Source organism: Xenopus laevis, chromosome 4S, assembly GCF_017654675.1.
Source record: "Xenopus laevis strain J_2021 chromosome 4S, Xenopus_laevis_v10.1, whole genome shotgun sequence".
Lineage (NCBI taxonomy): Eukaryota > Metazoa > Chordata > Amphibia > Anura > Pipidae > Xenopus > Xenopus laevis.
Window position 1 is genome coordinate 64,622,680 of NC_054378.1, and position 22,925 is coordinate 64,645,604.

Here is a 22,925-nt window from a genome sequence, read left to right on the forward strand (position 1 = left end):
AGTTATGTTTTTCTTTCATTCATTTCCACTATAAGAGACTGTAAGAATTCTCTCCAGACTTCCTTTTATTGAGTGTGTCAGAACACTGCAGAGGTGCTCTGAAGGCTACAGATAAGCATTTAGCCATGAACAGAACAAATTATAAACCAAGTCTGCCCCCTTTATATCTATACTGATAAATATTATCCATAAGAGTATTTAGGATACAGAACAAAAAGTAAAAACATATACTTGTAGAAGATATAGTGCCTTTAACTTGAATGGAAGAGCACACTTATTTTCTTTGAGATGTGTTTGTGTGAACTGCCGAAACCAATGTGACTCTGTAAACATATTACAAAAGCATGGCTCCAACAAAATTCACAACATCTTCCACAAGTACTAAAAAAACTTAGCATATTTCATTGCTGTTTTATAAAGACTTGGGTAGCAAGTTAAGGCTTTAAATCCACACATACAAACCACAAAGCTAAAAGCATGTGTCATAGGAAGTGGTTGTGAGAACCCATTTTTTATCATTATTGTGGCTAAGTAGTGACGTCAATAGTTTTGCAGATGTGGTGCACGGGAAACAACAGTTCTGCACGCTCTGAAAAATATAGCAAAGTGAATGTGATCCATGATACCTGAAAGTTTACCTATTATACAAATAATCTTATTCTCACTGACTGCTCTAGCACACATCAACATTTATACGTTACAGTACAGTGAAGTATTGATGCAAAGGGTGTGATTGTTGTAGGGTTTATTTTTTACTAATTGCTTCTACTATTTGCTCTCAATTGGAGAGATTAGTTGATATTAAAAAGTATGGAACTATATATAAACAAATGTCAAAGCAAACTATATATTTATTAAAGAAATTGTGATTAGATGACAGCGATGCAATAACTATCACATTTTCTCAGTTGGTGCCAGGGATTGGCTTATTCATTCCTTACTGTCTTTGTATGGTGTCTTCTTTAAAGATGACCTTTTGAGTGCAATAGCCTTTTCATTATATCTTTTTGTCTCTATCCACGTGTGCGTGTGTATACTTTAATTTGTTCTTAGAAAGGACATATAATAACTAAGAGTAAGGAAAAAACAAACTTGAAAAGTGCTAAGAAACTATTCTGGGAAGTTCTATTAGCCTAAAGACCATCATATGAAGGAAGCTACACTAAAGGAAAGCCTAAACAATTTGGCAGCAGTTAAAGAAAACATCACGTAGAAGTGGGCACAATATCTAAACTGGCAATCAAACAAAACAAATGATCCTGGTGAACTGTGCAGGGAGGCACATAGGCATTTGGCTCTTGGCCCAACAAAGCGTCAAGAGTCACTGGCAGAGGACATTCTGGGGGGCGTTTAAAGACCCTTACTTGAGTTATGACCTTGTTAATAAGCACAATACGTAGCTTTGCCCTTCTTGTTGACAGAAATGCCCTTTCCTATTATTGAGGACATAACTTCCTCCTTCTGGTGAGCCTGTGTGGAATCTAGATTCTGCACGTAGTCAGGACATAAGACTTTTATCACTCACAAATCACAAACCTCTAACTTAAAAACAAATACAGTTGGATACAACTAGCTCTATTAGTGAAGAAATGGCACATCAAATTAGAGCCAATTAATGCTCTTGATACCATATGAGGAACAGCCAAAAAGCTTATTTTGGATTTGACTGGGCCCTTATAACTGAGGTCATCTGCATGAATACAGCATTAAAATCAATACTAGAAAAAAAAACCTGAGATCTGACAAAGAGCAGAAATACATGACCTACAATATTCTATGCCCACACACAGCACTTTAATTTGCTAAAGACCACAAACTCACTTTTAAAGATCAGTCTGTGCATACATGGATTTTTATATGTAGTAAGAATGAAATATTAAGAAAGTGGCAGCAGCATAGACTTTAACCTATTTGACAGCACAAAAATCAGATGTTTCTCTCTTTTTTAAGTTTAGCCCAGTTTTAAGAAATATAAAAGTGATTATTGGTATGCTTTTTTATTTTGCTAATGATCCTTTTATAAAACAAGAGTTCTGCTATGTTCTCAGGACTAAAAAGCCTGTCTATCAGTATTCAGGGCAATATACCTATGAAGTCATCAGAAAGTTATTGTTGGAAAAAGACTGCAGAGGAAGTTCCAATGACCTATTGTCTTGTTGACTCGTACAGATTCTTGCTAGTTCATCTAGACAATGAAATCTCAAATTCACCACTAAAAGTAACTGCATAACAGTACTGTATTCTGTTGCTTAGGTAAAAACAACCATACATATCTGCATTCATAAGGTTACAAAAGTGCAATCATGATGTATAGGTATGGGACTTGTTATCCCAAATGCTTGGGGCCTGGTGTTTTCTGCATTAGGGGCCCTGCTGTAATTTGCATTTCCATACCTTATATCTGTTAAAAATCATTCAAACATTAAAAAAAACCAATAGGATTGTTTTCCCGCCAGTAAGGAATGGGATAAAGTACAAGGTACTGTTTTATTATTACAGATATGTTTTATATTTTTTAATTTCATTAAAATGTAATTTATGGAAGACATCCCCAACCAAAGGACTTTCCCGGTGCGAGTGTCCTAGTGCTGGCGGGGGGCAAATAAAAAACAAACTACTGTTATCCCAAACAGGAGTGCAGGCTCTATTAGCCCAGACCTTTGGTTGGGGATAATATTTTTTGGCAAAAGGTGCCCGTTAAGTTACAACTTGCTGCATTCAACTCTTGAAATATAGATTACTTTACACGCTAAGGATCACTGGCACCAACAGAATTATGCTCGGTCTTTACTGAAAACCTACAATCTGCAAAAAAGTTAAAAGTTATATCCAGGTACATTTTTACATAGATAAAGAATAATACCTTATCTGAAATGTACTTACACAATACAAACATATAATTTGTTTACATCATGTGTCCCACCTGTTATGTTATTGCATTAGGCTAGAACACGTTTTGTCTGAAAATCTGGCAATGTGTTTCTACTAAAAAAGGCTCTTTGCAGTATTTCAACCTACATACACATACATAAGTTCATGCACACACATATGCACAAGCATCCATACACACACTCACTTATCCATAATACACACACAAACTTACATAGTTACACAATCGTACATATATCTATATAAAGTATGACTGCTTGCAAAAAAGAAAGATATATCAAGTTGCACATCGTATACAAACGGCAATTCAATTAAACAATTTACTTCTACTGGTATGATTCCTCCCAAACATGCGTGAATGAAACTTGTCTAACATCTTGAATCAATTTTACAAATCTAGCTCTGCCTGAATAGTCTGGTTCCTTTGTTGGTGCAATTCTGTAGTTTTTGGCCAAGTCAGGAAGGAGCCAGGAAATTGGAGTCACACTTCTAACAGCTGTACCATGCCCACTAACACACTGACATGACGTAGGTTGGCTGGGGTAATGCAGGGCCAGGAACTAGCAGAGCACAAGGTCAGGAAGATGGGTCACGTTTTGCAGTGTGATTGCAGAATGGATCCTGCTGCCTTTGCCAGCTTCTTCCTTTCTAAGCTTTTTCTCTCTCCCTTCCTTTTATTCCAAAACATCCTGTTTTCAAAACAAATGTCGGTTTTATTTGAATAAGAAGAGTGTACCTTATCAAAGTTAAGGCATTCCTGTTTCTTTATCTCCTGTGCAAAGCATGGCACGAAGCCTAGGAGCTTATCAGTAGCTACTGCGTAATATTGTTGCACACTTACTGAGCAAATCTTTTTAAGATGTCTATTAAGAAGCAAGTAAGGCATGTCTTCCATTAATGTTATCATAGGCAGTAAAGTAGAATGATATAATGTGGCTTATTTACAGAACAGAACAGTACTGGACTTAAAATAAATACATATACGTTATAGAGTGTCAACATGTTACGCAGCTCTTAACAAACAGAATTTTGTTATAGTATCTGAATATCTGTTTTCCTACCACAAGCATACAAGGCCCTATCACCAGAAAACCCATTAACTTATCAGTAAGAATTGTGTCCCTTTACACAAGAGCTGCCATATAGCATATCCCCGTCATGGTATTTTGTAAAGAAACTATTACAGACACGCAAGTTGGACAGAAATAAATGGCATGGTTATAATGAATGTCTAAGCCAAATCAGTATAGTCCAGTCACTCACTGTGCACCTAAACCATTTGTTCTCTGCATCTTTGTATTTATACAAACAATCTACAAACAGTAAGACAGTACTGCTGGTACTATGGTATTCTTTATTACAATTTCCAATTAAAAACATAAATGCACTTAATTATCTCCTCAATGTCTTCAAGAAAACAGCAAAATGATTTCTGCTAGCAGTATCATTGTGTTTGTTTGTTTTTTAAAAAAAAATCTGCACCATTATTCCCACTAAAAGAAATGTCCTGCACTGATTTTTTTTAAAGTCCTGAAACTTACTTTTTAGCAAATGTATATATAAACACACAATTCTATACTTTTATGTATATTTTACATACATATACTGTGTATTTTGTTGAAGCAATACGATTTGCAGAAAGTTACACCACCCATTACTACCATTCTGTTTGTGTTGAGAAAGTATCTTCTGCTATTACAAGATATTAAGAAACTGAATGCTTTCCAGAAACATTGCTGGAAGAAAGTAATCCCAGATAATGCCTTTTAAAGTTCTCTCTATCTTAGCACATTTGACCCTTATCGGGATAAATAAGGTACATTACATGCATTTGGTAGGAAATGTAGGGCACAATGCAGGTATTCAGTTATTCACTTGCATGCATAAAGAATGATCTAATAAAATTATATGCAGGTGAAAAATATATTATTTTTTGATGTTCTAATATACCATTCACTATATAATATCTTGGCAAACATTGGGGAAATATAAAAAGTGTTGCACCAAAGTTATTACTCTCAACAAAAAAATTGCAGGTAGTGTTTACTGGTCACTTGTGTGAGCAAACCCATTGCTAAGGATAACTATGGTGCAGAATTAATTACATTAACCGGCAAAGATGTCTCACTTGATAGTGATTAGAATTTTTAGAAAGGAAAGAATGAAGAAGAAAAAGAGCAGTCTTACAACTGACTGCTAGAACATTACTTACAAAGTGTGTATATAAATTTCAGAAATAGAAAATATCAAATAAATTAGCTGTGGGAATTAGATCCTAGAATACTCCAAATCTAGGACTTCCATAATTCTCAAGCAGAAAACTGGGGCACCATGTGTCATTACGTTTTCTAGAGCATTGCAGCCACTACTTGCTCCTTTAAATGGCAAATACTGCAAACAGAAACAGGTAACTATTGTCACTAATTTATAAGTAGTACATGCTTTAGAAGTATGGATTTATTTCCTAGACAGCCCTGGGGAATCTGGGAAGTAGTTATGCTTTTCTAAACTTTTTTTGTAACCAAAGTTGCATTTATTTGCAGTCACAACCTTTATTAATAATGACCCTTCTCCCTTGACACAGCAGGCTGACATCTGTAAATAATCTTTAATCGAATGCCAAAGCCCTATTCGCACACTGCAATCAAATCTAAACAAGAGATTACATAAAACCGATGGCTTGGTGTCAAACTTTTCTCAAAAAGATGTTTCTGTATTCATTTTAGGTTATTAAGTATCACAGCTATTTTATTTGATCTTATCATATATATATATATGACAAGCATAAAAGTCAGCCGTATGCTCGTTATAAACTCAGACAACTTTTAACGCTTGTAAAGTAGTACAGTGACATTCATATCTGTATAACTTGTTACACACACAGGACAGCACATCAGCAGGTAGCTGGTACCTTACCTTGTTAGATGCCATCTCACTGACCGATCTGTAGGTCTGGATAGTCTCAAGTTGATCCAAGCACCAGTCAAGTTCTTCTAAAGTGTCCATTGCAATTTTTTGATAAGAGTCCTCTGCAAACAAGCACATTGACATGTAATCAGGCTCCAGCTTCTCTAGGGTCTGCATGTTGGATTGGGTGCCAGCACAGCTGAGGCACACAGTATTGTAAGCTGTACAGTGCTCCTTCATCATGGGCTTGCTTTCTGTCCTTGCCTTTTCCCCTCTCTCTCTGTCTAAACACATCAGCACACTTCTCTACTTTGTACAGTCACAGCCTGTTTTCTGTCAGCCCCAGTGTGATGTCAGTGTAGGAACTTCCTCCTGCCTCTGGCCTGTGGGAGGATCGTTCTCTGACAGGCTAATCTACATACACCAGCCCCAAGCTAACCCATGCTATTTCCCTGACTCTCCTTTATTTCTCATAAGTCTTAATCACCGCTGCTCTTTACACAGAATTCAGGGTTGAGCAACAAGAAGCTTTCCTAAGTTTCAGTTTATATGTTTGAATAAGAAACTTTTACATCAATGCCGCCATGAAACGCCCTTGGGGAGTTTGTAACGTTTACCAGAGAAAAAGAGATTTTGTAGGACAAATAAAACAAAATGAACGATAAATCCAGGGCTTAATCCCATTGTCAGAAATGTTAAAAAGCCTTCACGACTAAATTAGTATATACTGTACACCACTAAGCTAAATAACAGATAGGAAACAAGTGCAACATCAAAAATGCTGTAAACGCTGTGGGACACATTTGTGAAAATGCAGAAAGGTAGTAAAAAAGAAAAATACATTTAACTTTTCAGTGCTGTTTGATAATCATGTTTATGTACACTTGACAAACCTTCTTTCTTGCAGTTTACTGATACCTATCTATACTTGAGTGCCTACTCTGTGTGCAGCCATATTTACAGCATATGGGACCTGTTATCCAGAATGCTCAGGACCTTGGGTTTTACAGATAAGGAATCTTTATGTAATAACCCAGTACAGAATTGTTCTGCCTCCAATAAGGATTAATTACATCTTAGTTTGGATCAAATACAAGATACTGTTTTATTATTACAGCGAAAAAGGAACTAATTTTAAAAAAAATTGAATTACGTATTTGATTAAAATGGAGTCTGTGCTTCAGATGTAAAGTTCACCAGAGTTTGATAGTGTCCATCTCAACTGCTCAATGACTGCATTGTGTTATGCTTGGTGATAGCCTGTGCCATATTTTCTTCCTGCCTAACTTGTACAGTTTAATCTGCGAGTGTACTTATTCGTTGTATGTATGATTGTTGTGTGTGTTTAAAAATGAGAAATAAAACTTACCTTTAAAAAAAAAATGGAGTCTGTGGGAGATGGCCTTCCTGTAAGCTTTCTGTATAGTGGATCACATACAGTACTGGTACAAAACTTTGGTACAAATTACATTTGATTTATATAAAAAGATTAAAGGGATACTGTCATGGGAAAAATTTTTCCCCCCAAAATCAATCAGTTAATAGTGCTGCTCCAGCAGAATTCTCCACTGAAATCCATTTCTCAAAAGAGCAAACAGATTTTTTTATATTCAATTTTAAAATCTGACATGGGGCTAGACATTTTGTCAATTTCCCAGCTGCCCCCAGTAATGTGACTTGTGCCTGCACTTTAGGAGAGAAATGCTTTCTGGCAGGCTGCTGTTTTTCCTTCTCAATGTAACTGAATGTGTCTCAGTGGGACATGGGTTTTTACTATTGAGTGCTGTTCTTAGATCTACCAGGCAGCTGTTATCTAGTGTTAGGGAGCTGTTATCTGGTTACCTTCCCATTGTTCTTTTGTTTGGCTGCTGTGGGGGAAAAGGGAGGGGGTGATATCACTCTAACTTGCAGTACAGCAGTAAAGAGTGATTGAAGTTTATTAGAGCACAAGTCACATGACTTGGGGCAGCTGGGAAATTGACAATATGTCTAGCCCCATGTCAGATTTCAAAATTGAATATAAAAAAATCTGTTTGCTCTTTTGAGAAATGGATTTCAGTGCAGAATTCTGCTGGAGCAGCACTATTAACTGATTCATTTTGAAAAAAAAAATTTTTTCCCATGACAGTACGCCTTTAACAAACGGAATGAACCAAATAAAACAAACCACAAAAACAACAAAAAATATACTTAATCACCACAAAAAAAGTGAACTTCACTACGTAATGACTATACAAACCTGGAACTGGAAATGTTTTTTTACATAAGAAGCTGGTTAATCGTTGAGTAAAATGCTAGAACCAATTTATATGGAATTTTATAAAGGCTAATCAAGCACCAAGCACTTTATAAGAATGAGGAAGGAAGCACTGAGCACTTCTGGGATCATTCTGCAAGTATTTTTCTGCACTATTACTTTCGAAATACTACAGATTACTGTACTACTCTCTCTCTCTCTTTCTTCTCTCTTTTTCACATCTTGTTTTATTCTTCACCTCATTGCTTTGTTTTAAGTGCTGGTTCACCTGTAAATCTGTAAAAGTTGTATTCAGGTTGAATGCATTTACAAAGCGGAAAAAAGTAAATTGCCTTCTAAAAATTTGGCTTTATCTATTTAGACAGATTTATGGACTCCAGGTCAGACTAATCATTGTTTGTATATGGGTCTCTTTGCTATGAAAAAGGATTTTTCTTTAGTTGTAAAAATTAGAACCACTTTTGCACCATACAGTCCTCCCCATTTGTTTGTGCAAAATAAAAGCTCTGAGGTTTTTTTTTTACATCTACATACTATTTTGTTAATGCAGAAGTAAACAGTGTTACATAAATGGGTACTAAATCTCCAGCAGTGGTACCCAGAGACCAGTGGGGAAATTTACTAAAGGGCGAAGTGGCTAACGCTGGCGAAAATTCGCAAGCGTGACGTCACTTCGACACTTTGCCAATTTACTAGCGGCCAGACAAATTTTCGCTCTGGCGTAAGAGCGTTACTACGCAAATTCACTAGATTTTTTTATTTTACTGACAGTTACCTCTATTGCCAGACTTGCCTTCGCCACCTCAGACCAGGCAAAGTGCAATGAAGTAGATAGGACTTACTTGAAATTTTGTTGAAAATGTTTCTTAGTCCCAAAAAATGCTGGCGTCTTTTATTTTTTATAGGGTAATAGGCTTCAAAAGCTTGTAAATTTTTTTGGGGGTACCCGACTTCCCCCTACATTTCCTAACAGATGGCACATAAAGTATACACTGGGCTCATGTGTAGGGCAATATAACAACTCTATTTTATTTCATTAAGGTTCCCTGGCCTTGTGTAGTGTAATGTATTTGATGCAACATATATGTACATTTAAATTTAAGTTCCCGCCGTATGCAAATTAGCCTGCGATAGCGCAACTTCGCTATGCTTGCCGAATTAACACTAGCGCAACTTCGCAACCGTTCGGCGCTGGCCAAGAAACTTCGCAACTTAGTGAATTAGCAGTGCCTGAGCGAAGTTTCGCCTGGCGAAGTGTGGCGATGGTGGCAAAGCCGTCACTGGCGAATTTTCACCAGTTAGTGAATTTGCCCCCAGGACCACTGTACAATGCTGCATATGTACCTTCTAGTACTGCATAACACGGCCAGCCATGGCACTTTGTAAATAGCACAGTCATTACATTTTATTGCTTTGTGTTTGGCAGATCCACTTTATTTTCCAGTAATGCTGAAATTCAAAGCGTAATGTTTTTAATGGTGGGGCACTTCCTTGTGAAATCAACAAACTTTGCTCTTTAGTTTTCCCCAGCCATTGTGACCTCATTGTATATGTGATATCATCACCATTATGGCCGGTATGCTGAGAGTTTGTCTTTCTTTTACATCAATCACTTGTTCAGAAAAGGCACCTGAAGTGACGAGTGTATGCTCAGCAGCCAAGCATAGGAACACTGAATGAGGAGAAAGGCTCCTGTCAACAATAGCCAGAACCAAGCAAATAATATATACTACAGAGGTTCAACTGATATGGTTTTGTTTCCTCAGTGTAATAAGCAATGTGTGGGCACTTTGTAGGATGAAATGTATATGGAATGGTTGTTCAATAATTACCACATGTCAATCTCACCTTCACCAAGAGTAAGGCAGTCATGGTGCTGGAAAATTATTAAAAATACATACATCAAGAAACCCAATTAAAAATATAATGCTTAAAACAAGACACTTTCTGTGTGTTCATGTATATAGCTTTACAGAGCTCTCTGTACTGTGTCACACAATTTCTACCATTTGTATTTCACTCATACCATCACTGTGGGGATGGTGACTGCAGATGCAACTCTACGACACAAACAGACCCACACTATATTTATTTTGCCACTCAATCCCCTCCTTAACCCTTTGTCCTGAGCACTGGGACCAACTAGAGGCCACCACATTGATGCAAAAATATACAAATTATTACTATTGGATAGTCGAAGCTGGAGTTCCAAAGAGCAGTGTTATCACAAGATTATAATAAATACCCTTTTAAGCACTAATAAAACATGTAATGTAGCCTCATGACCCACCAGACAGGGAATATACATTTAATTGCTTTTATTTTGAATGGTTTAACTAGCGCTGTGTTTGGTTAGTGGAAGATGAACTGATATCTTGAATGCATTTTGATCTAAATCACTGGAGCAGAATAATTAATAGCTTCCATAAGCACCCTTTCCCACAACTTGCTCTTACCTTCTGTGTGCATTCTAGAAGGATAACTAGACCCTAGACTTCTCTTTATATTTGATATCAGGTTTTAATGCAACATGCCTATGTGATCTGCAAAAGTGACTGTCATGGAAGGGGATACTCTGAAGAACATTGTCCCTACTATAGTAAGACATGAGGCAGCAGAGAACAGATGGCATATTTGTTTTGGAAACTTGCTTTGCCCATTCCAATATCCTGACAACATTTATCATGGCAGGGATGCACTGATGACTCACATGTATTATATATTACTTCACCTGCCATTTGTATAGTAATAAAATGCTGATGCACACCAGGATTTTTCTTTAAAATTTGCTTGTTTAATAAAGTAAGCAAATTTTAAAGAAAAATCCTGGTGTGCATCAGCATTCTATATATATATATATATATATATATATATATATATATATATATATATATATATATATATATATATATATACATATATATATATATATATATATATATATATATATATATATATATATATATAGCACTCAGCACTCACACAGCACTCCTAGAACTTAAAGAATTGGCAAACAAATAATAGAAATGCACAAAAAGAAGAGTAATAAACCTTTCTTTTTGTCAATTCTCTAAATCCTAGGAGTGCTGTGCTTGGTCCGGTGTGTGTGTGTGTGTATACATAAACACACACATACATATACACACACACACATATATATATATATATATATAATATATCAGGGCTAAACACAGTGTTCCAGAATACCAGAAAAACTCCTGGTGAGCCCGGGTGTCAGTGAGCCATCTTGCTTCTAACCATTTGGCCTATTTCTTTAAGGCTCAATAATGGAAGAATAGAGTATAGTATGTAGAGAAAAGAGACTAGGAGAATAAAAAGGTTAAGTGAGGAAAGGAGGAATAATAGTTTGGAAAGTGGGCCCTTAGCCTAAGGTTTTTCTGGTGGGCCCCTGGCATCCCAGTCTGACACTGGAAGTGGGGAAATTAAGGTGAGATGGACAGGGCGACTCCTGCTATGAGGCAAGGTGAGAACCTTGCAAAGAAAATAAAGCCAATACCTGAAACAGGGTGATCCCAAATTTATTCCATGGTGCTATAGACACTTTACAAATGATCAGGTGAGAACCTTGCCTCAGGTGGCAGCGAGCGGCCAGTTACAAGAGGCGGCAAATAGCCGGCTCTTGTAACTTTAAGAACCAAATTTCTGGGTTTTAACCTGGAAATTCGGTTTCGCTAGTGCAAAGAGTGCAATTGCACTCAATGCACTAGCAATGCTGCCCCCATTTGACCCACTCCGACGCTGATTTTTAAGCGTGGAGCAGGAGAGGGGGGGGCATCCGGGCTGCTGCCCTTAGGTGGCAGCAGCCCCAGAATTGCCGCTGGAGATGAATAAAATAAAGTGTACAGTTAGTAATGTAATTCTGGCATGGACTATTCAGTGTGAGCTGCACAAGACAGCAGTTTTTTCTGTTTCATTGGTGGGTCAGTACAACACTATAACAAGCACAGAAGGAAAGGAAATACAACCCTCCTAGATCTCCTCAATTTTTACACCTGCAATATCAAGTTCTGCATGTAGTGCTGTTTTTATTTAATGAATACATCGTTTGTTAACTAATTCATTATTGATAAGATTAATCACAGACCTTAGATTATAGTTTTTCTATATGTACCACTAAAATCAGATTTCTATAGAAATAAGTTTAAAATGTGTGCACAAAATAGTGGAGAAGGAATTAGAGGGAACATTGGTCAAGAACTCATTCCACCCTGTCCCATCTGCTCAGGTGATCCATCAGATGAGACTGCTTGGCTTTAGCTTTACTAATTCTTAGACATCAGCTATGCACTGCTCTGTAATGCCTTTAAGTGTAACTTAAATCTCATCCAGTGGCCTGTGTCAATTCCTCCCACGGAGTGGGACCTCCAACCTGTGGCTTCCCAGCTGTTGCTTGTCATGGGAGCTGGAGAGCAGCAACAGCTGGGGAGCACAGGTTGAAGATCCCTGCCCTAGGGCGTAGTAAAATTGTAACTGACCTAATCACTACAGGAAGTGTATCATGAGGACACATGGGCAGCAGATGTTAACACTCTTAACAGGGGCACATTTCAGACTGCAGTGGAGAATGAAACAATCCTGTTAGACAGGCAGTGGGAATAGGAACCTTTCTTTATATGTATGTACAGTAGCTAAAGCATGAAGTCAACATAGGAGCTCATTATAAATCCAGCCTTTAAAATCCTTGGAAAACTAAGCATTCTCAGCATGCATTTCCTATTCTTCTGCAAGTGAAGACGCATTTTAAAGGCTAACTCTTACAGATAAATATGATGTCCAATATGCAATTCACATAATCAGTGGGCTTCATTTGTTAACATAGGACTAATTTGCCCCTATAGAGTCATAAGCTGTGGGCTTTATTTGTTAACATAGGTCTAATTTGCCCCTGTAGAGTAAACGATAACAGCCAGTCAGAGATTTGTTTTATTCTACTGGACTAAACAAAGCTATTTTTTGATTGGTTGATTACAAAAGTGCACAAAGAGAAACAGCTGTAACCTAGGGTAAATAATTATTTGCATCTCACTACTAGATATTTACTTGTACATATGCAGAGAATAGGTGTACTGTGCATGCAATAAAACAGCCTGTATATGGCACAGCCAAACTATAAAAAGGTCATATTTACACTTTAATTAGACAAAGTGATTTTTAGAATGTCAAGTTATGCAGCTTTGTCTTAGTTTGCTTTTCATTTTACATTTTTCTGCAAACCATGTTGCTAGAAAAACCTGTTTTTGGACTGTACGTGCAGATGCAGCTTCACCTGTGATTGAACTGAGATATTATATTATTAATTATGTGCTACGGTTTCAACAATGCCCTGCAGCATGATTTGTGTCACCTGGATGAATCTACTGCAGCCCCTTCTCTGCAACAACATGTCTCTCTCAGCATTTTCACTGCTGCATTGGTCTCTGATGTGAGGTTTATGCCATTATTTAATTTTTCTGTTTTCGAATACCTGGTAACAGTTTCACTAGATTCCTTGATTTGTGTAGACTTAGATTTATCAAAGAGTGAAGTTAGAAATCTCCACAGTCCGCAGAGTGAAATACCGGCTCTCTCCATTCATTTCTATGGGATTTTTAAAGGCGTATTTATCAAATGGTGAACTTTCACTATCACCCATTGATAAATATGCCTTTAAAAATCCCATAGAAATGAATGGAGAGAAGCGGTATTTCACTCTGCGGACTGTGGAGATCTCTAACTTCACTCTTAGATAAGAGTCCAAGGGGCAAATTCACTAACTGGCGAAAATTCGCCAGCGCTGGCTTTGCGCACATTGCAACACTTCGCCAGGCGTAAATTCGCCTGGACATCGCTAATTAACGAAGATCCAAAGTTGCGCACAGGGTACCGAACGCTGGCGAAATGACGTCAGCTACCGCTAGTAAATCGGCGAAGTGCCGAAATGACATCACGCTGGCAAATTTTCGCCAGCTTTAGCCACTTCGCCCTTTAGTAAATTTCCCCCCAAGTACTTGGCTGACCTCCACACTTTTTATTCCATGAGAATATGCCTCAGCCACCTGACTATTCCACACACCCACATACTGCGATTTCGAAGTCAACCCAGGAAGTAGTGATGTGCTGGTTGAGAATTTCACAACCCTAACCCACCACCTCCCAATCCGAACCCGGCTCACTGTTGTCCCTCTATTTATAGACTTGCACCCGACCGTTGGGGCAAGTCTATAAATTCGGCGCCGGAGGCCCAGGACCCACAGATTTTGTGCAGGAGTCGGCCTGAACCCGCCTGCCCCATGGGTAAACCCGGAGGTTTCGGGCCAGCCCACACATCATTACCAGGACCTACAGGTATAAGACTTGTTATCCAGAATGCTCAAGGACTGAGGTTTTCTGGATAAGGGGTCTTTACGTAATTTTGATCTCCATACCTTAAATCTACAAAAATATTATTTAGACATTAATTAAATCCCATAGCATTGCTTTGCCTTTGATAAGCAATCATTATTTTTTAGTTAGGATCAAGGTACTGTTCTATTATTACAGTGAAAAGGGAAATATTTTTTTTACAATTTTGAATTGTTTGATTAAATTGAAGTCTATAAGAGATGGCCTTCCTGCAAACTGAAACTTTCTGGATAATGGGTTTCCGGATCCTATACCTGTATCTGATATTTATGGTTTAGCCGTGTGCAGACTTAGTTCAGCAGTGCTGTATTCATGAGAGAAGCACATAATGCCATGCAAAAGTATTCACCCCCCTTGGCTTTTTACCTATTTTGTTACATTCCAACCTGTAATTTAAATTTTCTTGATCTTATTTTATGTGATGGATCGGCACAAAATAGTCTTAAGTTGGTGAAGTGAAATGAGAAAAATATATATAAAAATTAATTAAAAAATTATCATGTGCATATGTATGTATGTGCCATGAAGCCCCTAAAAAATTACCTTCAAAAGTCACATAATTAGTGAAATGAAGTCCACCTGCGTGCAAGTGTCACATGATTTGTCAGTATAAATACACCTTTTCTGAAAGGCCCCAGAGGCTGCAACACCACTAAGCAAGAGGCATCACACCATGAAGACCAAGGAGCTCTCCAAACAAGTCAGGGACAAAGTTTTTGAGAAGTACAAGTCAGGGTTGGGTTATAAAAAAATATCCAAATCTTTAATGATCCCACAGAGCACCATCAAATCTATCATCTTCAAATGGAAAGAACGTGGTACCACAACAAACCTGCCAAGAGAGGGCCACCCACCAAAACTCACAGACCAGGCAAGGAGGGCATTAATCAGAGAGGCAGCACAGAGAACAAAGGTAACCCTGAAAGAGTTGCAGAGTTCCACAGCAGAGACTGGAGTATCTGTCCATAGGACCACAATAAGCCATATACTCCATAGAGCTGCACTTTATGAAAGAGTGGCCAGAAAAAAGCCATTACTTAAAGTTAAAAATAAAAAGGCACGTTTTGAGTTTGCCAAAAGACATGTGGACGACTCCCCAAATGTATGGAGGAAGGTGCTCTGGTCAGATGAGACTAAAATTTAACTTTTTGGCCACCAAGGAAAATACTATGTCTGGTGCAAACCCAACACATCCCATCACCCCAAGAACACCATCACCATGGCAGCATCATGCTGTGGGGATGTTTATCAGCAGCAGGAACTGCCGCTTTATAGGTCCCTGGTAAGGCCTCATCTGGAGTATGCAGTGCAGTTTTGGACTCCAGTCCTTAAGAGGGATATAAATGAGCTGGAGAGAGTGCAGAGTCGTGTAACTAAATTGGTTAGAGGGACGGAAGACTTAAATTATGAGGGTAGACTGTCAAGGTTGGGGTTGTTTTCTCTGGAAAAAGGCGCTTGCGAGGGGACATGATTATACTTTACAAGTACATTAGAGGACATTATAGACAAATAGCAGGGGACCTTTTTACCCATAAAGTGGATCACCTCACGAGAGGCCACCCCTTTAGACTAGAAGAAAAGAACTTTCATTTGAACCAACATAAGGGGTTCTTCACAGTCAGGACAGTGAGGTTGTGGAATGCACTGCCGGGTGATGTTGTGATGGCTGATTCAGTTAATGCCTTTAAGAATGGCTTGGATGATTTCTTGGACAGACATAATATCAAAGGCTATTGTGATACTAAACTCTACAGTTAGTATAGGTATGGGTATATAGAATTTAATTAAAAGTAGGGAGGGGTGTGTGTATGGATGCTGGGTTTTCATTTGGAGGGGTTGAACTTGATAGACTTTGTCTTTTTTCAACCCAATTTAACTATATAACTATGTAACTATGAAAGATGGATGGTGCTAAATACAGGGATATTCTTGAGCAAAACCTGTCAGTCTGCCTGTGATTTGAGACTGGGACGGAGGTTCACCTTCCAGCAGGACAATGACCCAAAGCACACTGCTAAAGCAACACTCAAGTGGTATAAGGGGAAACATTTAAATGTGTTGGAATAGCATAGTCGGAGTCCAGACCTCAATCCAATTTGAAGATTGCTGTTCACAAGCGAAAACCATCCAACATGAAAGAGTTGGAGCAGTTTTGCCTTCAGGAATGGGCAAAATTCCCAGTGGCAAGATGTGGCAAGTTTATAGAGACTTATCCAAAGCAACTTGCAGCTGTAATTGCCGCAAAAAGGTGGCTTTACTAAGTACTGATTTTAGGGGGTGGGGGTTATTTTGTCCTATTTGTTGTTGGCGTCACAATAAAAAAAAAAACATCTTTAAAGTTGTAGGCATGTTCTGTAAATGAAACAGTCCATTTTAATTCCAGGTTGTGAGGCAACTAAACATGAAAAATGCCAAGGGGGTAAATATTTGTGCAAGGCACTTGTAGGTAACTTTTGCTGCTCTAGACCTTTTGCTTGATTTTTTATCTGGCATAGTGTGCAGATTGCAGCCAGATCATTTAAAAATAAGCACTATGGCGTGCATTTTTATGCTTTGTAGCGCTGTTGGACTTGAGTCTGGAATCTTAGAAAATGACCCCAGTGACTATTATAAAGGAACCTATTTTGTGTGCAGGATGGATCATAAATGTCACATTGACTGAGATGTACTGTAGTCACATTATTTCCAATGCTCAAATACACATGGATTGAAGGAGCAATGAAGACAAATCCAACCAATCCTGTTGAACTAATGTGAATAATCCAGAGTTTGCTGCATAATGGACACTCCATAAAGCTTCTTCTATGCCTTAGATATACCTGAAGCAAAAGTTAAAAATCGTGTAAAAAAAGTGCCATCTAATATACTGTATACTTTCAGTCTTTTAGGCCAAAACACACTTGCAATGAAGTGATTTATGAGAATATCACAAGTTTGTAGCACCAAGACATCTTGTAAATAATTTGAGACAGTTCTTATTCTTAGCATGACTGGAAAAATGAGCTCTCCAGAGATGACGCATTACATTGTGGGATCCGGGGAACCACATGTTCCTGAGAGATTTGCTAAATGCATCTGTGTGATTAACAATGAAAGCATTACACCAAGGATATATGGAGAAATAACTATAATGGCAATCTTGTACATGCCAGGTATTATCTTCTAAATAATGTAACTGTCAGGCATGACTCTGTGCAATTATGTAGACTGTAAAATTATAAGGTTGATAAAGACAACATGTGGCAATACCCCCACAGTTGTGTATCTTTCCCCTATCAAATTAACCAAAAAAAAAAAATCAAAATTGTATGCAACTGATTAAAGGGGTGGTTCACATTTATGTTAAATTTTAGTATGTTATAGAATACTCTGTTCCTAGCAACTTTGAAATTGCTCTTTAATATTTATTTTTTTAAAGTTTTTGAACTATATGTCGTCTTCTTCTGCTTCTTTCTAGCTTTCAAATAGGGGTCACTGAACACAGGAGCCAAAAACCATTGCTTAGTGAGGCTACAATTTTATTGTTATTCTTACTTTTTTATATATATCTTTTCAGTCCACGTCCTATTTATATTTCAGTCTCATATTCAAACCACTGCCTGATTGCTAGGGTAAATAAGACCATAGCAACCAGATAGCTGCTAAAAAATAAAACTGCAGAGCTACTGAACAGAAAGTGAAATATCCGAAAAACCACAACAAAGACAAAATGCAAATTGACACAGAATATTGGTGTCTACATTATACTACAAGTTCATTTAAAGGTAATCAACCCCTTTAAGAACTGAGGATTTTTTGGGGTTGCTGGTTTTGCTAGTAAAACAGATTTGTCCCTTCCAAGCTCATAGGAAATGAAAGGTGTTGTTATCTGGCTCAAGATCCTTATTGAGCATCAATGCCTGCCATAACCATTGGAAACCTTGGATATCTATTGCAGAGTTAAGGAAAGGCAAAATTGATCAGTTGATTTGAACACTAGTTGCAATCACTGCAGGACCATGATACAGTTGTGTGAATTTTGGTTAACAGTATTTTTGATGAAGAGTGCAATAGCTTGCATTAAAATGAGCTGAATGAGATCAAAGCATTATATGTAATTGTTGATGTCATGTGTGCACTCTACAGCATTCCCTGGTGCAGCTGTCTCAGCACAATATACCATACCTACATTGTGTTCAATGTGCTGTAATCATGTGTGGTGGGATGGGGGATGAATGTAGGTGTTCCCTATCCTGCCCCCTAACTTCAGTCTTGCACTGTCCTTTAGAGGAATTGTTCAGTATAAAAATAAAAACTAGGTAAATCGTTGTGCAAAATGTAATGTAAAAAGGCTGGAGTGAATGGTTGTCTAACGTAATAGCCAGAACCCAACTTCCTGCAGTGACTTGAGGGGAGGCATATGGGGCATAACTGTTTGCTTTGAATCTGAGCTGAATGCTAAGAATCAATTGCAAACTTACCTAACAGTTATGTCCCATGTAGCTCCCCATCAAGTTGCTGACTAACTCAGAGTTAGAGAGCTGAAAAGCAGTAAGTTGTGTTTTGCTCTGTTATCTTAGACATCCGGTCACTCCAGCCTTTATATATTATAGTTTTGGCTAACTAACTATATTAGAAACATTTTTTATTTTGCACAGCCTATTTATCCAGTTTTACTTTTACACTGAATTGTTCCTTTAAGAACAAATTTACTAAAAGCAGTTTTTATGCGTGTTTACCTAACTTGCTCGGTTTATGATGCAGCTTTATACATGCGACTTCACAGCCATAAAACTGCATAATACAGTTTGCGTGCTTTGCACAGAAGTGGGCTGTGTAAAAAGCAGAAACTTGTATTTATGCCATATTTTGTTTATTTTAAAGGTCCCTTAAATACTACAAACAAATTAATGTTATTTCAGTACAGCACAAGTGCACTCCTCCTCCACTCATATAACTCCTACATGTAATGTCATTTCACATATGGCGAAAACTGTAAATCTTGAGGATCATTTACATACGGCAGACCCATTTGCTAGGCTTGCACGCTAGCATTCTACAGCTGCAACCTCATTTGTTTAGTGACTTGAAAAGGCAACCAGCCAACTGTAGCAGTATTACAGTGCCTCTGTGCTATTGAACAGGAGATCTTCAGTGAAGCACCTTTTTACTTTGAAATAAAAGAACAAATGTAATGAATTAGCAAGGTGAGGAAGCGAAATATGCACCACATCAGGCTGCTATTCTGTCTCTGTTGTATCCTGGTTAAAATAGTCTTTGGAATAACAAGCTTTATGCCATTGGTTTCAAAGTGTAAGGATGGCCTCCTGAGGGACCCTAGAGCAGTTGCATATGGTGCTTAACCTAAAGGGTTGATATTTGAGGAGAATGTCCATTTACTGTCTTAGATACAACTGGAAGCTCAAGCTGAATAGAATGACAATCACCACTCAAGGGAGTGATAAGAAGCATTTGAATTTTATTCAAATAATCCACATTTTTAAAAATGATTTCATTTTTCTCTGTAATAATAAAACAGTAGCTTGTACTTGATCCCAACTAAGATATAATAAATCCATATTGGAAGCAAAACCAGCCTATTGGGTTTATTTAATGTTTACATGATTTTCTAGTAGACTTAAGGTATGAAAATCCAAATTATGGAAATATCCATTATCCGGAAAACCCCAGGTCCCAAGCATTCTGGATAACAGGTCCTGTACCTGTACCTGTAAGAGTCAGGAACTTGAATGTGACAGTAGCTTTAATTTCTTTGTCCTGTTTAGTACAGAAATAAAAACAATGATATTCTGTATATTTCCTAATTAAAACAATAGGCAAAAATTATGTTCAACACAAACCCTATTTATTGAACTGTATACTGTCCCTTTATGGTGCTTATCGTGTCTATTATTAATACAGCTTATCATGTCTTGTATACTTATAAGAGGCTCAATTTTAGTGCATGTCCTACCAAAAAAAGCAAATCAGAGGGTAGGTTTGCTGGTTTCCCCAAATACCTATAAGAAATGCAGCTTCATGCTAAAGTCATACATTAGCTGGAACAGAATTCTGTCCTTGCAGTACCCCTACAGTATTAATATTGTCATCACATTCAAGTACAACTGGGTTGAGCCTTTGTCTTGATAAAGCAAAGGGCTGATTTATTCATTTTTAATTGTACTTTACATAACTGAACATAACTAAACACAAAGACTAAGGAAACTTGTTCTAAATAGTTTATAACTCTGAGGATGCTGATGGAACTGAAGTCAGTTGCACTGACAATTTTCTTCTGTTATTTCTAACAAATCTTACATGCTTGACAGGAAATTTCCACAATCCTCTCTTGCCTTCTGAGCCAACAGTTTAGACTAAGTAATCGCGTCGTCCCACCAGTAAGCTATGAAAACATTTAGTCAACTATACAGCGTCAAGAAGACTGAACATATACCCTAATTATAAATAAGATGTGCTTTAATGTTTATATTAAAGATCAGCAAATTATATATATTGTTACATGTTGCTGAGAGAATCTTATATAACCATACATATATATGTATGCTATAGACTTACAATGAAACTATCCCAAAGGTACATGTTAGCTGGGCTGAAATATATTGAGTAAAAAAAGTATTACATGAGTAACAAGTGCATGGTTACAGTACTGATGTTACTGGGTGCCCATGGAAATACTGGGTACTTATTCAGGTACACTTTTTAATCACAATGACAACTGAAAACTGGGCTGCTTTACATGCTTGGTGGAGCCCTAATGCACTAAGGATATTTTTCCTAAAGTTGAAACCCTGTTGTCCTAGTGCAGTGTTGTCCAACTGGTGGCCCGTGGCACCCCCTTGTGTGGCCCCCCACATAAAAGTATGCCTGCTGTGACGGCTTCCCTTGTGTAGGCAGTGGCGTAACTAGATGTTACTGGGCCCCAGAGCAAATTAATTTTAGGGCCCCAAACATATCCAGAGGTTGTCCTGTTTTACCAAAATGTATTGAAATTGTATATGAATTTGTGCCTCATGGGGCCCCCTATACCTCCTGGGCCCCCTGCAGCCGCAGGGTCTGCTTCCTCTGTAGTTACGCCCCTGTGTGTAGGATTCAAAATGTATCAGTACTGAGATTAACTGGCCCCTGCATTGTTTAACCGCAAATTCAGACAGTAATTCCCCCCTGCATTGTTCACACCTGTAACATCTCTATTGATCACACCCCTAAAGTCCTGTACTGTTCACACCTCAGATCTAGACTGTAAGTAAGTACCACCTCAGACAAACTGCAGGAGGGGCACCAGTATTGTGTCACTGTATTTTGTACAGTATGAACTGTTCATCTTTGAGTGGTCAGGTTTCCCTGTCTCCTGCTGTATTCTGCCTTCCCTATGTCCCCTGTGTGTGCCATACTCTGGCTTCCCTATGACCCCTGTGTGTGCCATACTCTGCCTTCCCTATGACCCCTGTGTGTGCCATACTCTGCCTGCCATATGCTCCCTGTGTGTGCCATACTCAGCCTTCCCTATGCCCCCGTGTGTGCCATACTCTGCCTGCTCTATGCTCCCTGTGTGTGACATACTATGCCTGCCCTATGCTCCCTGTGTGTGCCATACTCCGCCTGCCATATGCTCCCTGTGTGTGCCATACTCAGCCTTCCCTATGCCCCCGTGTGTGCCATACTCTGCCTGCTCTATGCTCCCTGTGTGTGACATACTATGCCTGCCCTATGCTCCCTGTGTGTGCCATACTCTGCCTGCCCTATGCTGCCTTTATGTACCATACTCTGCCTGTCCTATGCTCCCTGTGTGTGCCATACTCTGCCTGCCCTATGCTCTCCTGTGTGTGCCATACTCTGCCTGCCCTATGCTCCCCTGTGTGAGCTGTACTCTGCTAGCCCTATGCCCCCTGTATATGCCATACTCTACCTGCCCTATGCTTCTTGTGTGTACCATACTCTACCTGCCCTATGCTTCTTGTGTGTACCATACTCTACCTGCCCTATGCTTCTTGTGTGTACCATACTCTGCCTGCCCTATGCTCCCATGTGTGTGCTATACTTTGCCTGTAGAACGTGAGCCTGGTAAGGTTTATTCTGGGGGTTTGTTAGCATTTAGAAATTGTTAGGGGCCCCTAAGGTGTTTAATCATGTGCTGGTGGGGGGCTGAGTTATTCACAGGGGAGGAGGAGGCATATGGATTTAAGGGTATGTTTTAATATGACCCAGTATTTTCACATATGAGTGATGAATGATATTCCTGTAGTGAGCAACAACCATTTGGATTTTTTTGGTGTGCTACCACCATTAATGTGGACATGGTCTTAAAAGTTCTTGTGGTAACATGAGTGTGGTTTAAAGTGGGTATGGTTTAAAAACAGTGAGTGGTCAACACTGGCTTCCATTATTGGCCCTCCACCGCATAGGCCAGAAAATTCTGGCCCTCGGTACCATAGAAGTTGGACACTGTCCTAGTGGCATGATGAATGAAAGG

At 38.5% G+C, this 22,925-nt stretch overlaps 1 protein-coding gene across 3 annotated transcripts in view; it reads right to left on the minus strand.

Moving 5' to 3' along the window:
* Window positions 1–22,925, minus strand: part of pde4b.S (phosphodiesterase 4B S homeolog) — a 257,804-nt gene that overhangs the window by 12,946 nt on the left and 221,933 nt on the right. For all 3 annotated transcript variants that reach the window (XM_041591314.1, NM_001092664.1, XM_018259601.2), the window contains 1 exon segment: window positions 5,806–5,918. In XM_041591314.1, the coding sequence (XP_041447248.1) occupies window positions 5,806–5,918 (113 nt within the window).